This window comes from Heptranchias perlo, chromosome 19 (genome assembly GCF_035084215.1).
Source record: "Heptranchias perlo isolate sHepPer1 chromosome 19, sHepPer1.hap1, whole genome shotgun sequence".
NCBI lineage: Eukaryota > Metazoa > Chordata > Chondrichthyes > Hexanchiformes > Hexanchidae > Heptranchias > Heptranchias perlo.
In genome coordinates, this window is record NC_090343.1 from 14262537 (window position 1) to 14276813 (window position 14277).

The 14277-nt window shown below is 43.5% G+C and overlaps 1 protein-coding gene across 2 annotated transcripts in view; it reads right to left on the reverse strand.

Annotated features, from left to right (window-relative positions):
• The window catches only part of lama5 (laminin, alpha 5), a 247530-nt gene that overhangs the window by 170726 nt on the left and 62527 nt on the right, over window positions 1–14277 (reverse strand). For both annotated transcript variants that reach the window (XM_068000366.1, XM_068000365.1), the window contains exon 3: window positions 3516–3633. In XM_068000366.1, coding sequence (XP_067856467.1) covers window positions 3516–3633 — 118 coding nt within the window. The remainder of the gene's footprint in view (window positions 1–3515; window positions 3634–14277) is intronic.

Below are 14277 nucleotides of genomic sequence, written 5' to 3' on the forward strand. Positions count from 1 at the left end.
TCTCTTTCTCTATGGGTGAAAGAAAGACAGTCTACAGAGTTTCATGGCTTTGCAAATTTGATGCTGGTCAGTTCTGCGATTCTGACTTGTAAAGTGAAGATAGGTCCATATCAAGGGCAGAATTTGAGTACTTTATTATTTTTGATGTTATGAGGTGCGATAAGAAATAGGTAAATTTCACTGTGAAAAAGACATTCTGTTCAGTGACATATTTTGTGTGAAATTATCCAGGTTGTTAGTTTACAATTGGCCTCATCAGTCGCCTTTCCAGAAGATAGGAGCAACACACATGGGGCATGTGCGAGATCACAGAATCCAGTACACATAACATGCGATCTTATTATTCCCACCTCTGGCTCAAACTACCATATAACTAGATATTGGGTGTTAAGGTATTCTCCAGGTCGTAGCGGACGTAGGGTCTGCTTAGGGAAGTGACTGGTGACGCTGAACCCGAGAGAATATCTAGTGCTGACCTAAAATTTGTAACAGGCACCATCTGAGTCACTGAGAAGGAAGAAGAGCTGAAGCAGTCATGAGTCATTTTCATCATGTTGGCTTCACGTACAAAGAATCATAGAAAGTTAAGCTCAAAGAAAGGCCATTCGGCCCATCATGCTTGTGCTGATGTAATCCCATTTCCTGCCCTTTTCTTATACGATTTAATATATTTTTTCTTCGAGTAATTATCTCATTCCCTCTTAATGCTGTGAGCAACTGAATGTCAATAGCCACTTTATGGTAATACATTCCGTATTTTAATAGCCTTTTGTCCTTGGCATGATGTATCATAGCATGAACAGTATTACCACTTTAAATAAAATGAAAACCGTCAATGCTGGAAATTTGGAGGAAAGATTGATTCATGCTGAAAATGCACAGCAGATCAATTCATCATTTGAAAGGAGAAAAGATAGGGGACCATTCTCTCTCTTTCAGAAGCTCAGCATTTTCAGTTTTGATTTCAGATTTAAATACAGTATTTGGCAAAAAGAAAAAAATCAAAAGCGCCTGTGCCCCCTTAATTAAATGCAGCATATATCCTGCAGTTGATCAATTGTTTCTTTGCTTTTTGTAAATCTTGATTGCTCTTTGGCTATGATCCCTTCCGCTTTCCTAAAGTCCGATTGTATATAACTGCTGTTGCTTCAGGTTGCCCTTTACAAACGGAAGGCAAAATGGCCCTCAGCCCTTGCATGCAACATGTCATTACAGCGATATTATTACAAAGAGTAAAACAAAATTTAAGTAATTAGCATCAGTCATCTGCAAATTAACACTTCTGTTCCAACATAAATTGCCACTTGGCATTCACGCACAAGCAAAGCAACACAGCAATAACATTCATCGTGGGGAGGGGTGGAGAATTGTTCCAATCACTATGTGCAGTGATGTCAATGCATTCAAAAAAGTACATGATTGTTAGTGATTTCACAACACAAAGTGACCAGAGTAATTCCTCTCCGAAGGGCAGCAGCATATTACTTTCAATCTGTTTCACATGGAATGTATGTGGCTGAGATGAGCAATAATATGCGTTTAGATCTCACTGGCCTGAGTGATTGCAAATTCAGAATCACGTCACCTCCCCTGGGTTTGTGGGGCGGAAAGAAACAACAAACTAATCTCAGGAAATGAGTAAAACAATTAATAGCGTAATTTCCTACCAAATTAATAGCTATTGTTTTCGATAAGAGAAATATTTATTGTCTCGCATCATGCAGATAACATTTGTACAAGCCACAGTTTTATGAAATGATAGAAGCTTAAAAAAGGTCAAAATTAGATATCAGGCAAAAATGAATCAGTTTAAAAATTAACGCTGTATAACCCAGACTTATTTTTTCTCCAATTTATTTCTCAGCTATGCACTGAGACAAGATTACTTGCAGTCCACTGATCTGAAATTCATTTCGTAGATAGATCCAAGTTAGCTATTACTAGATCAGGAGATAGGAAATGTGATATCCCAGCCGTGCATTTAGAGATTGCTCTGTATTCGAAACGAGGTGCCCCAATGAGACACAAAGGCCAACTTCAGACCATTTGCTAGATATAATTCTTGCACGGTAACTTTTCTTTTTAGACAAACTAAGACTGTGTGTATAATTGCTTCACAGCGATGCAAAAGTGGTAGGATAACTACATCTGGATACAGGAGGGAGCCTTATTAATATATTTAAATCAGAGTCCTATAAGGTACGTAGAACCTTGATGCAACTTTGATGTCCAAAAGGAGTCCTGGCCGCCTATTTCAAGGTCTCCTCGAAAACCACAGAAGGCAGAAAATCAGCGGTAAGGATTTTATAGCGATTTCAGTCTCGTTATCGTCTCGATCCCGCCAAAAAAGATGAGGTGATGGAGAGACGAAAACCAGATCCACAGTGCTGAATGCCCATATTACATTAATGACCATTTGGATCTTAATTTGGTGGGGCCATACGCAAAGTACAATAAACAAAGCCATTGGCCTAGTCAGGGATCACATGTTGCTAAGAAACTTGTATATTTCATTGCTACCTGCTGCTTTAATTTTGTTCAGCATACAAATCCAGGCAGACAGATGGAGTAGATATGTCTCATTTCTACTGCTGTCTATCAGTGAGAAAGTGATCTTTCGTTTGGATACTTCAAAGATGCTAAAAATGGATGCCTAGTGTTTTTTCTGTACAAATACAACCTAATTTCCTACTCTCCATCCTTCCCCCATTCCTTATAAGTAATAAAGAAAAGCGTTCAAAAAAATGAAAAAACAATTGTTTTTTAATGCCTCTACGACTTTACTCCAGGCTTGCTCGCAGCAGTCTCTCGGAGATTAATCTTTAATTCCTGGAGACTCCAGGACAATCCTGGAGGGTTGGTAACCCTATGGGAGAGGGGTTGGAGTGGGCTTTGGTGGATCGGTGATGGGGAGGGGGTGGGACCGTGGTCAATCACACTCCTGCTTTTCCTGCCTCCACAGGAAGGTTTTAAAAAAATGTTTTACAACTTACTATTTGTTGGTGGTCGCAGGAGCCGCTGAAGAATCCGGAGAGCTGCAGGCCGGACGCCTGCCCCGCTCATCGCTGACTAATTTTGATCAGGGGTCCTTCAACAGGCATTGCGCCTCTTATTTACATAGTCAAGGGGCCTAATGTCTGTTTTCAGTGCCCGCTTGAGACGCCTAAAAAATTGCCCCCACGAGTTTAGTAGTGGGGAATCGGTGCAGGTCATCACACTGCTAAATGATATGCTTTGCGTCTGTTTATCCTCGAGAAATGGGTGGAATGCATACCAATTTCTACCCCAAAATACACTATATAAAACATGTAACAAGTCATCAGATGTTGAACAACGAGGCAGTGTGCTGAGAATGGAAGAGCCATCACGGAGCAGAACATTGCTCCTTTTGAGTGTATTACTTACTGTTTGTGCTGGTTCAATTCCTGCAGGAGATATTGGAGTTTGTAACTGGTCTACTCAAACAGTAGAATTGCTAACAAGGCTTTTTCTACACTGTCTGGGATTATACTTACAGGCAAAATACTGCCAAGGCAAGTAGGTCAATCCAAAGTCTGTAGATCGCTCAAGAACCCAAAGGTCTGGCCGTGGTGAATTTGCAAACTTGATGAGCACATAAGCCACATGGAAGAGCTGCGAAAGATAAGACAATTTATTAATATGTTTACAATATACTCGGTACTGTCAAAAAACTGTCTGCCTGCAATGTCATAATTATGTTGTAACCATGTCTATATGAGTTGATTCAGGGTAGTCCAGCTAAAACGGATGCATTGACTGACTTGTTCGGAACATGCACGAGAACTCCCAGCACGAATGCAATTTCCCCACAGGATTTGGTTTTCTAGCAGGTTTTTTTTTGCAAACTCATTTCCAGTCTCCCCAGGCCCAGGTAACACAACCCATTAAAGGGAAGCGCAAAACGAGTTGAAAATTGAAATAGACCTGAAACTGAGGCAGTTCTGATACATTCACTTTTCACAATTGAGATGAAAATCAGGCAGGGCCTAGAACGGACAGGCAATCCGCTCCGCTTGATTGATGCCCAGTTTTCAAAGGTGAAAATTACCCCCATTATTTCTCATTCAAAGAGGCAGCCAAACAAAGACACTAAATGCTCTGCACATTAGTTACAGACCACTGTCCATAACATGCACAACCATACATGATCTGGGAGAGCCCTTATTTTACTTCACTTTTCTATTGTCTTTTCTTCAAGGCAATGACACATGTTTGGCACAGTTCCACAGCACTAGCAACCCTCCTGCAACGTGCCTAAATGGCCATTCTTCTTGTGTCAGCCTTGACAACATCTAGGGCTATTCAAGCATGGGGAGTGCACTGTAGTGGAACCAGATTGTGTTGTCACTTGACATCCACATCCGCATACTTTCTAGCAGGGATGACTGGAATAAGATTAGCAACGTAAATTTATCTTATTTAATTCCTTTCCTAGCCAAGGAGCAATGAGAACCAGTTATTGTATCTCCACAGCTTTCCTGGCTGAGCTCAACTAAGGCAGCACAAACCAGATTTCCAGGACCTTTCTGACCTGATTAGCTCAGTACCACACCAAGGCAATGCACTGGAAAATCAGCTCTTCTTTTCCATTGGTACCCCTCTCTATTCCCTTCTCTCTGCTCACTTCAGGCCTGCCCTCTCTCCATTTCTCCATGGCTGCTTTAGCCCCATTCCTTCTCTGCTCCCCCTGGTTTCCTCTATCCATTTCATCCTTTCTCCCCACACTGCTCTTCGGCTGCCCCTGTCTGCTTCAGCCCTCTCTCTCTACACTCCAGAATGGCTCTCTCTGTCATAAGATGGATTCAGAGACAAGGAAAGAGCAGGAAGGTATTTCTAGAAAGTTGAGTGGGTTGGGTGATAGCCTTTTCTGTCAACTACTTCTTGGGAGTAACCGATGATTTTTCACATTTCTAAATACAAAGGATAATATGCCATGACAAAAATAATTTATCTCTAAACTTTTAACTGCCTTCTCTATTTCCCTCCTGCACTTACGACAGAAAGGTACCTCAATCTGCTTTCATTAGTGTTAGTTGCTCATTCTAGTTTTTAACAGCACTTATGTTTCCTATTCCTCAATGTATTCTTACTCCTAGATCATTCATTTTTTTCGCACTTTCTCTGTGCTCTATTTTGCATCCTCTACAGAATTTGAATCTGAATTGCAATTTTCTGTTCCTTCAAAATGCTATCAGGTTAATATATTGCTATGTTAAACTTCTCTTATCCTGTTCCTTTAAACCCTGCTCTCTCGCTGTTGCTGCATATCCGTTCCTCCATTTACACTTATTTCAAACCATGTCCAATCCTACATGCTGCCTCTCTGCTCCACAATACCAACTATTATCTCAGATAGTCACTTCCACTGCAAATATTCACTATCCTGCTTCAAACTTTTCACTTAGAACCATAGAAGTTTACAGATCAGATGGAGGTTACTTGACCCATCTTGCCTGTGCTGCCTCTTTCCTAGATCAATCTGAAATTAATTCCACTGCCTTGCTCTCACACCAGAGCCCTTTATCTTCCTTTGCTTCAAATATTTATTCAATTTACCCTTAAAAAGATGCAAAGGTCTCTGTCTCAACTACTCTCTGTAACAAAGCATTACATGCTGTAACAAACCTCTGTGTAAAGAAATTTCTCTAAAGCTCTATCCTCACTCCTAGTGACAATTTTAAATTGATGACCCCCCTTGTCACTGTCTCCCCCAATCAAAGGAAATAATCTTTCCCCATTTCCTCTATCAAAACCCTTCATAATTTTAAAGAATTATATGAAATTATATGTTATGCTCTTCCTGCTCTATGTGGGAAATCAGGGACACTTCAGGTGTCCCTGACGACCATGTGTGCGGGAAATGTATCCAGCTGCAGCTACTGACAAACCGCATTGCGGCACTGGAACTGCAGATGGATTCATTATGGAGCATTCGCGATGCTGAAAACGTCGTGGATAGCACGTTTAGTGAGATGGTCACACCGCAGGTAAAGGTTGTACAGGCAGGAAGTAAGTGGGTGACCTCCAGGCAGAGTAAGAGGAGCAGGCAGGCAGTGCAGGGGTCCTCTGTGGCCGTCCCCCTCTCAAACAAATATACCGCTTTGGATATTGTTGAGGGGGATGACTTATCAGGGGAAGGCAGCAGCAGCCAACTTCCTGGCACCAGGGGTAGCTCTGCTGCACAGGCTGGGAGGAAAAAGAGTGGAAGAGCTATAGTGGTAGGGGATTCTATCATAAGGGGAACAGACAGGCGTTTCTGTGGCCGTAAACGTGACTCCAGGATGGTTTGTTGCCTCCCTGGTGCCAGGGTCATGGATGTCACTGAGCGGCTTCAGGGCATTCTCAAGGGGGAGGGTGAGCAGGCAGAGGTCGTGGTCCACATTGGGACCAACGACATAGGTAGGAAGCGAGATGAGGTCCTGCATCAAGAATTTAGGAAGCTAGGTAGCAGATTAAAGAGCAGGACCTCAAAGGTTGTAATCTCTGGATTACTCCCAGTGCCACGGTCCAGTGAGTATAGAAATAGGAGGATAGAACAGATGAATGCGTGGCTAAAGAGTTGGTGCAGGAGGGAGGGTTTCAGTTTCCTGGATCACTGGGCCTGCTTCTGGGGAAGGTGGGACTTGTACAAGTCGGACGGGTTGCATCTGAACCAGAGCGGGACAAATATCCTTGCGGGGAGGTTTGCTAGCACTGTTGGGGGGGGGTTTAAACTAACTTAGCAGGGGGATGGGATACAGAGTGGAGCTACAATAGGGGGTGATGTGCAGCCAAATATAGAGAAAAAAACAAGTCAGCTTGGAAGACAGGGCAAATATGTAAGAGCAAGGCTGGATGGCATCTATTTTAATGCAAGGAGTCTTGTAAATAAGGTGGATGAACTGAAGGTGTTGATAAACACATGGGAGTATGATATTGTTGCTGTCACAGAGACATGGTTGAGGGAGAGGCAAGACTGGCAGCTCAATATTCCGGGGTACAGAATCTTCAGGCGAGACAGAGGGGGAGGTATAAGAGGAGGGGGGGGTCGCAATATTAATTAAAGAATCAATTACTGCCATAAGGAGGGATGATATATTAGCAGGTTCCTCAAATGAGGCCATATGGGTGGAGCTTAAAAACAAAAAGGGGGCAAGCACTTTGATGGGAGTGTACTATAGGCCCCCAAACAGTCAGGGGGAGATAGAGGAACAGATATGTAGGCAAATCTCAGAAAATTGTGCAAATAATAGGGTAATAATAGTGGGGGATTTCAACTTCCCCAATATTAACTGGGATACTCAGAGTGTAAAAGGCTTAGAGGGTACAAAATTCTTAACGTGCATCCAGGAGAGCTTTTTGAGCCAGCATGTAGAAAGTCCTACAAGAGAGGGGGCGGTACTGGACCTAATTCTAGGGAATGTGGCCGGCCAAGTGGAAGAAGTGCTAGTAGGTGAGCACTTTGGTGACAGTGACCATAATTCGGTGAGATTTAAGGTGGTCATGGAAAAGGATAGGGAGGGGCCGGAAATAAAGGTTCTAAATTGGGGGAAGGCCGATTTTAATAGGATAAGGCAGGATCTGGCCAAAATGGACTGGGATCAGCTGCTTGTAGGAAAATCCGCATCGGAGCAATGGGAGTCTTTCAGAAGGGAGATTGAGACCATACAATGGCAACATGTTCCCGTAAAGGTCAAGGGTGGTTCCAAGAACTCCAGGGAACCTTGGATGTCAGGGGATATACGAGAATGGATTAGGAAAAAAAGGAGGGCTTTTGGCAGATACAAAAGGCTAAGGACGGAGGAAGCCCTAGAGGAGTACAAAAAGTGCAGGGGGATACTTAAAAAGGAAATTAGGAGATCAAGGAGGGGCCATGAAAAAACACTGGCGAGCAAAATAAAGGAAAATCCTAAGTTGTTTTATAAGTATATTAAGAGTAAGAGGATGACTAGGGAAAAAATAGGGCCCATTAGGGACAAAAATGGCAATCTGTGTGTGGAGCCGGAAGATGCAGAAGGGGTTCTAAATGAATTTTTTGCATCTGTTTTCACTATGGAGAAGGACGACTTAGACATAGAAATACGACAGGGGGACTGTGATATACTCGAACATATTAACATCGAGCGGGAGGAGGTATTGGCGGTTTTAGCAGGCCTAAAAATGGATAAATCCCCAGGCCCGGACGAAATGTATCCTAGGCTACTGTGTGAGGCAAAGGAGGAGATTGCGGGGGCTCTAACACATATATTCAGAACCTCTCTGGCCACAGGGGATGTGCCAGAGGACTGGAGAACCGCTAATGTAGTACCATCATTCAAGAAGGGGAGTAGGGAAAAACCGGGGAACTACAGGCCAGTGAGCCTAACATCAGTGGTAGGAAAATTATTGGAAAAAATTCTGAAGGACAAAATTGGTCTCCACTTGGAGAAGCAAGGATTAATCAGGGATAGTCAACATGGCTTTGTCAAGGGAAGATCATGTCTGACTAATTTGATTGAATTTTTTGAGGGGGTGACGAGGCGTGTGGATGAGGGTAACGCAGTGGATGTGGTATACATGGATTTCAGTAAGGCCTTCGATAAAGTCCCGCACAGGAGACTGGTCAAGAAGGTACGAGCCCATGGAGTCCAGGGTGCCTTGGCACTTTGGATACAAAACTGGCTTAGTGGCAGAAGGCAGAGGGTGATGGTCGAAGGTTGTTTTTGTGACTGGAAGCCTGTGGCCAGTGGGGTACCACAGGGATCTGTGCTGGGGCCCTTGCTGTTTGTGGTCTACATTAACGACTTGGATATGAATGTAAAAGGTATGATCAGTAAGTTCGCTGATGATACAAAAATTGGTAGGGTGGTAAATAGCGAGGAGGATAGCCTCAGTCTGCAGGACGATATAGATGGGTTGGTCAGATGGGCGGAACAGTGGCAAATGGAATTTAACCCGGAAAAGTGCGAGGTGATGCACTTTGGTGGGACTAACAAGGCAAGGGAATACACAATGAATGGGAAGACCCTAGGCAAGACAGAGGGTCAGAGGGATCTTGGTGTGCAAGTTCACAGATCCCTGAAGGCGGCGGAATAGGTAGATAAGGTGGTAAAGAAGGCATATGGGATACTTGCCTTTATTAGCCGAGGCATAGAATATAAGAGCAAGGAGGTTATGATGGAGCTGTATAAAACACTGGTTAGGCCACAGCTGGAGTACTGTGTGCAGTTCTGGTCGCCGCACTACAGGAAGGATGTGATCGCTTTGGAGAGGGTGCAGAGGAGATTCACCAGGATGTTACCAGGGCTGGAGCGCTTCAGCTATGAAGAGAGACTGGGAAGATTGGGTTTGTTTTCCTTGGAGCAGAGGAGGCTGAGGGGGGACATGATTGAGGTGTACAAAATTATGAGGGGCACAGATAGGATGGATACTAAGGAGCTTTTTCCCTTCGTTGAGGGTTCTATAACAAGGGGACATAGATTCAAGGTAAAAGGCGGGAAGTTTAGAGGGGATTTGAGAAAGAACTTTTTCACCCAGAGGGTGGTTGGAGTCTGGAACTCACTGCCTGAGAGGGTTGTGGAGGCAGGAACCCTCACAACATTCAAGAAGCATTTGGATGAGCACTTGAAATGCCATAGCATACAAGGCTACGGACCAAATGCTGGAATATGGGATTAGATTGGACTGGGCTTGATGGCCGGCGCGGACACGATGGGCCGAAGGGCCTCTATCCATGCTGTATAACTCTATGACTCTATGAAATCTCCTCTGAGTCTTCCCTGCTCCAATGGAAATAGTCCCAGTGTCGCAAAGTTCTCCTTAGAACAATAGTTTCCCATCCCTGTTATCATCCTGATGAATCTATGCTGTATGATGTCTATGGCTTTAATGTCCTTTCTAGAGTAGGGCACCCAAATCTGCACACAATACTCTTAGCTGTGGCCTAACCGATGGTTTGTACAAATTTATCATTACTTCTTTACTTTTGTAAGTCACGTCTCTGTTGGTAAACCCAAAATGCTGCTGACCTTTTTTTAATGCCATTATCTACCTTCACTCATACTTTCAGGGTATTATACATTTGAACCCCTAGGTCTCGCTGTTCATCTACACCCAACAGTATCTTTCCATTGAATGTATTACCCCATTCCTTGGGGCATGGCTGATACATACGCAGAGTCAGACTGACCAACTTGCCTGCATTTGTCAGGAGTCTCACAGGAGGTCACAAGTTCCTGCCTTTCCACAATGAGAATTCCAAACTCCCAGTGTGTATGGATTCCCGGCATTTCTCTTGCTTTCTAATAACAGAAAGCAAGAGAACACCATGGAGGCTGGTCTATCCTAGCATCCACTGCAATAATACTACTGCAGTGACTGCAGGATAGCCCTCGCTCCATAGCTACCACTTGCCCCTTGCCGTGAAGGCAGAAATGTCTTGAGATTGAGCCCTTCGAATATAATTTTAAACCGGTCATCATCTCGAAATGGCAAAGGAATTTAATACGAACAGGTAAGCATTAAAAGAAATACATGGAAAGGAGCATCAGAAAAAGGAGAGAAGAATATCTTAATGGCACTTGTTGTTCCCTCTAACCCTTGTGACATCTACAGCTTGCTACTTTTAGCCACGTTTATATTTTTGGGGTGAGTGGATGCTTCCTGTACGTGACAGAAAATCTTACACCTTTGATTTTTGATATGCGACAGCTCTCAGGATTGTGATTTCCAGCTAAAATCTCAAGCCAGGAAAATTATTTATACTGGCCTGAAGCAATTCTCCTACTTCACAGCCAGCTCGAAAATCCAATCGCGTAGATAACTCTCCAGTGTTTATGCTGGACCAGCAGTTTCAATTCTACCCCTAATTGACAACAAACATGAATGTCCAGCACAAGTATAAACAGGAACCAGAGAGCATCTGGAAGTGTGTGACACAGTATCTATGTTATCTTTTAGTAGGCAATTTAAAGCTCCTAAAATCAGTTGTACACTTCCCTCAGCATTAGCAAACTCAGTCATACCCTTTCACATTTTGTTACTCTTATCCACTGAAAGAAATAATTCCTATGTTAAAAAAAAATCTGGTTCTTACTTTAATGGTTCTTATTGTTATTTTGACAATTATTTCAAGATGAAACATTGGCCCAGAAATTCGGGTGCGTCCGGTTTAGGAAGTGCAGGGGGCACAGGGGTAAACCCGTGCGCCTGAATGGTGAGGCCCGAGGTACCCCTGATATTGGGCCTCGGGCCTCATTTCCATGGAGCCAGCGAGCTGCGGAGAACAGGCGGAGTCCGGGAAGGGTGCTGGGGTGTGACGATCGTGTTGGGAGGTTGCGGAGTCCGACGGTGAAGTAACTGGCAGCGATTGGGGGGTAGGGGATGGGGGGATTGGGGATTAGTGATTGGCAGCGATCGGGGTGGGGGGTGATGGCCAGCAGCAGCTCACATTCTTTTAATGTGGGGTCGGGAAGAGTACTCCTGCACTATTCCTACAATTTTTACACTTATCACATGTAGCATGATTTGCTCTCCGAGTGCAGCAATTTTGCATAAAACGTCTGGGAGACAGTGAAAATTATGTTTTTTGACTGGAGGAAAAATGCCATAGTCCTCCTGTGGCACTGCTATCATTACTGAAGTGCTGTGGGAAAATAGAATTCTCCACTCAACATTTGGAAGAAGGGTTTTGAAAATCGTGTGCCTGGTAGCCATGTAGATATGAATTTGTTTTGTGCAATTAACCACATGCATGATCTGAGGTAATTTCCGCCCATTCATAGTCAGTGGATACAAGATGTAGCAACATTTTACTAATTCAACAGTCTCGGTGCAGAGCTTAGCTCAGGAATTCAGGTAGGGTGGTCAGTGCCCCATATTGGGGCCTCCATGACCATCCGTCCATTAATCTAAATAACTTGAAAATTATGCATATTGTAAGTTGGGCACGCTGACCTCTGCGCCTGAATTCCCAACAGTCGCTTCTGTCATGTGAAGCTCTGTACTAGAAGCACTAAGTCATAACATCCACATTGCCTTCCCCCAGTAACAACTTCCACACCGCTGCACAATCAATGGCTTTTTATTGCACATTTGGGATTGGTGCGCTGCACAACCTGTTCTGTGCAGGGACCGCATGCAAAATTATCACATTCCTGGGATCCTCTGCAAATATTCACAAACTTCCAGCCCCAGTCCCCACCCCCCTGAACTTGCTTCCAGAAATCAGTGTTTGCTACTTGAAGGAAAACTAACAGTGCTATCATTGCAGAAAATGTTTTTTTTATTAGTATACAGCAATAGAAATAATGTGCTAGTAAGTCAACAAAAGCAGAAAAATTCAGAGATCTGGTTATAAAAGGACGGAAATCCAATGCTCTTGTAGATCTCCTGGAATCCTAATTTGAGTCTATGCATAAGGGGGACAGCCACAGGAGTCGCTCCCCACCCCACGTACCTAATCGCTCTCGCTGGCTGCATCTACAAATGATGCCAGAGGGAAGGGAAGAAGAAAATAAAAGCAAAATTAATTGCATATGTTGTATTAATATGTTGTTTGGGGCCAACGAGCCAAATTTGTATGTTTTTGTATTTATTTTTAATAAAGTAAAGGGTACAGACTGTTAAACCAGAGTCTGTCATTTCTAAAGCAGGCCCTTCAGAATATTTATTGCCTATTTAGAGCCTCATTGTTTTCAAAGGGAAATGCACAGTGGGTGGTTAACTTCTAGCTTGTTTCCCTGTAAAAAGGAGCCTTGCACTGTGGGGCTGTACACACACAGGACTATAATCAAAGATTACTGTGATAAAAGGCACACCAACCAAACCACAGTTTCACACAAGAAAATGAATTAAATTCCAACATCCGCAAGGAGCGACAAATTTCTATTCATTGCTGACAAAGGAATCTGGACTCATAAAGGAACACCTCTGCAATGGTCAAGTATGCAAGGGAATTCTTAGTCGCTGTGGTAAAGGGACTTGGATGCATCATATCCGAACAGAAAACAAATTCTCTCCAAACCATGAAGCTATCAGCCTCTAACAAACTGTAAACAATTTTACAACACCAAGTTATAGTCCAGCAATTTTATTTTAAATTCACAAGCTTTCGGAGATTTTCTCCTTCCTCAGGCAAATGTTTCAAGAGCTCCTTGAAGCCTACGCATTTATACATATAGAACAATACATGGTGTTTACAGACTGCCCCTGCGACTGCAGGGGCAGTCTGTAAACACCATGTATTGTTCTATATGTATAAATGCGTAGGCTTCAAGGAGCTCTTGAAACATTTGCCTGAGGAAGGAGAAAATCTCCGAAAGCTTGTGAATTTAAAATAAAATTGCTGGACTATAACTTGGTGTTGTAAAATTGTTTACAATTGTCAACCCCAGTCCATCACTGGCATCTCCACATCATGTCTAACAAACTGAGCATTCATCTCAAATGGCCAAACACACGGCTCAGTGTTCAAAATTATCCACATCAACAATGGCACTTGGTGCAAGAAGTGACCATGTTTCTGCGAGAAATTAACTACCATAACAGCACATCACAGACTCATCTAAAGTCATTCATGATTGAGACTCTCTTGATGGCTCAGTGAGTGAAGTGCACTGAGCTACCCAGACCAGAAAGCTCCATTCCTAGTGGTGCTTTGTGCCCGGGACTCCCCTCATGACATCAAGGTCCAAGGGATCCGAGCAGTAAAGAAAAGAGCGGCCAGAAGTTAGGTGGCCTCTTTTCTCCCCCCCAGCATCATGTGAATTTTTGGGACCAGAAGCTCCAGGTCCTTTGGCCAGGTCTGAAGTTCTGCTCCTGTCCACGCTCCCATTTCCTGGTGTAAGCTGCCTCTTGGGGGCAGACCTGCAGTGAAGGAGCAACCAGGACACACAAGTGATCCCACCCACCATATTAAAGCACACCTTGCTTGGCCTGAACAGGTGAAGCACACTTCAGACATGTTATATTTATCTGGGGCCTCCAAATAATTCTTTGCTTAAGTGAACACTTTAACCAATTACAATTTCAATTAAAAAAAAGTTTTAAAGTGCAGTTTGGAGGAAAATCAGAAGTGAAAACTTTTTAAAATTGATTTGTGGACTGTTACTATGGTGAATAGGTGCAAGACAACTTTTCCATAAATGTCTAAGAGGAGATTGTAGCAACACAGGGAAAGCTAGATAAACACATGAGGGAGAAAGGAATAGATGGATATACTGGTAGGATTAGCTGAAGGAGGGTGGGAGGTGGCTCGTGTGGAGCTTCACTGCCTGCATGGACCTGTTGGGCTGAATG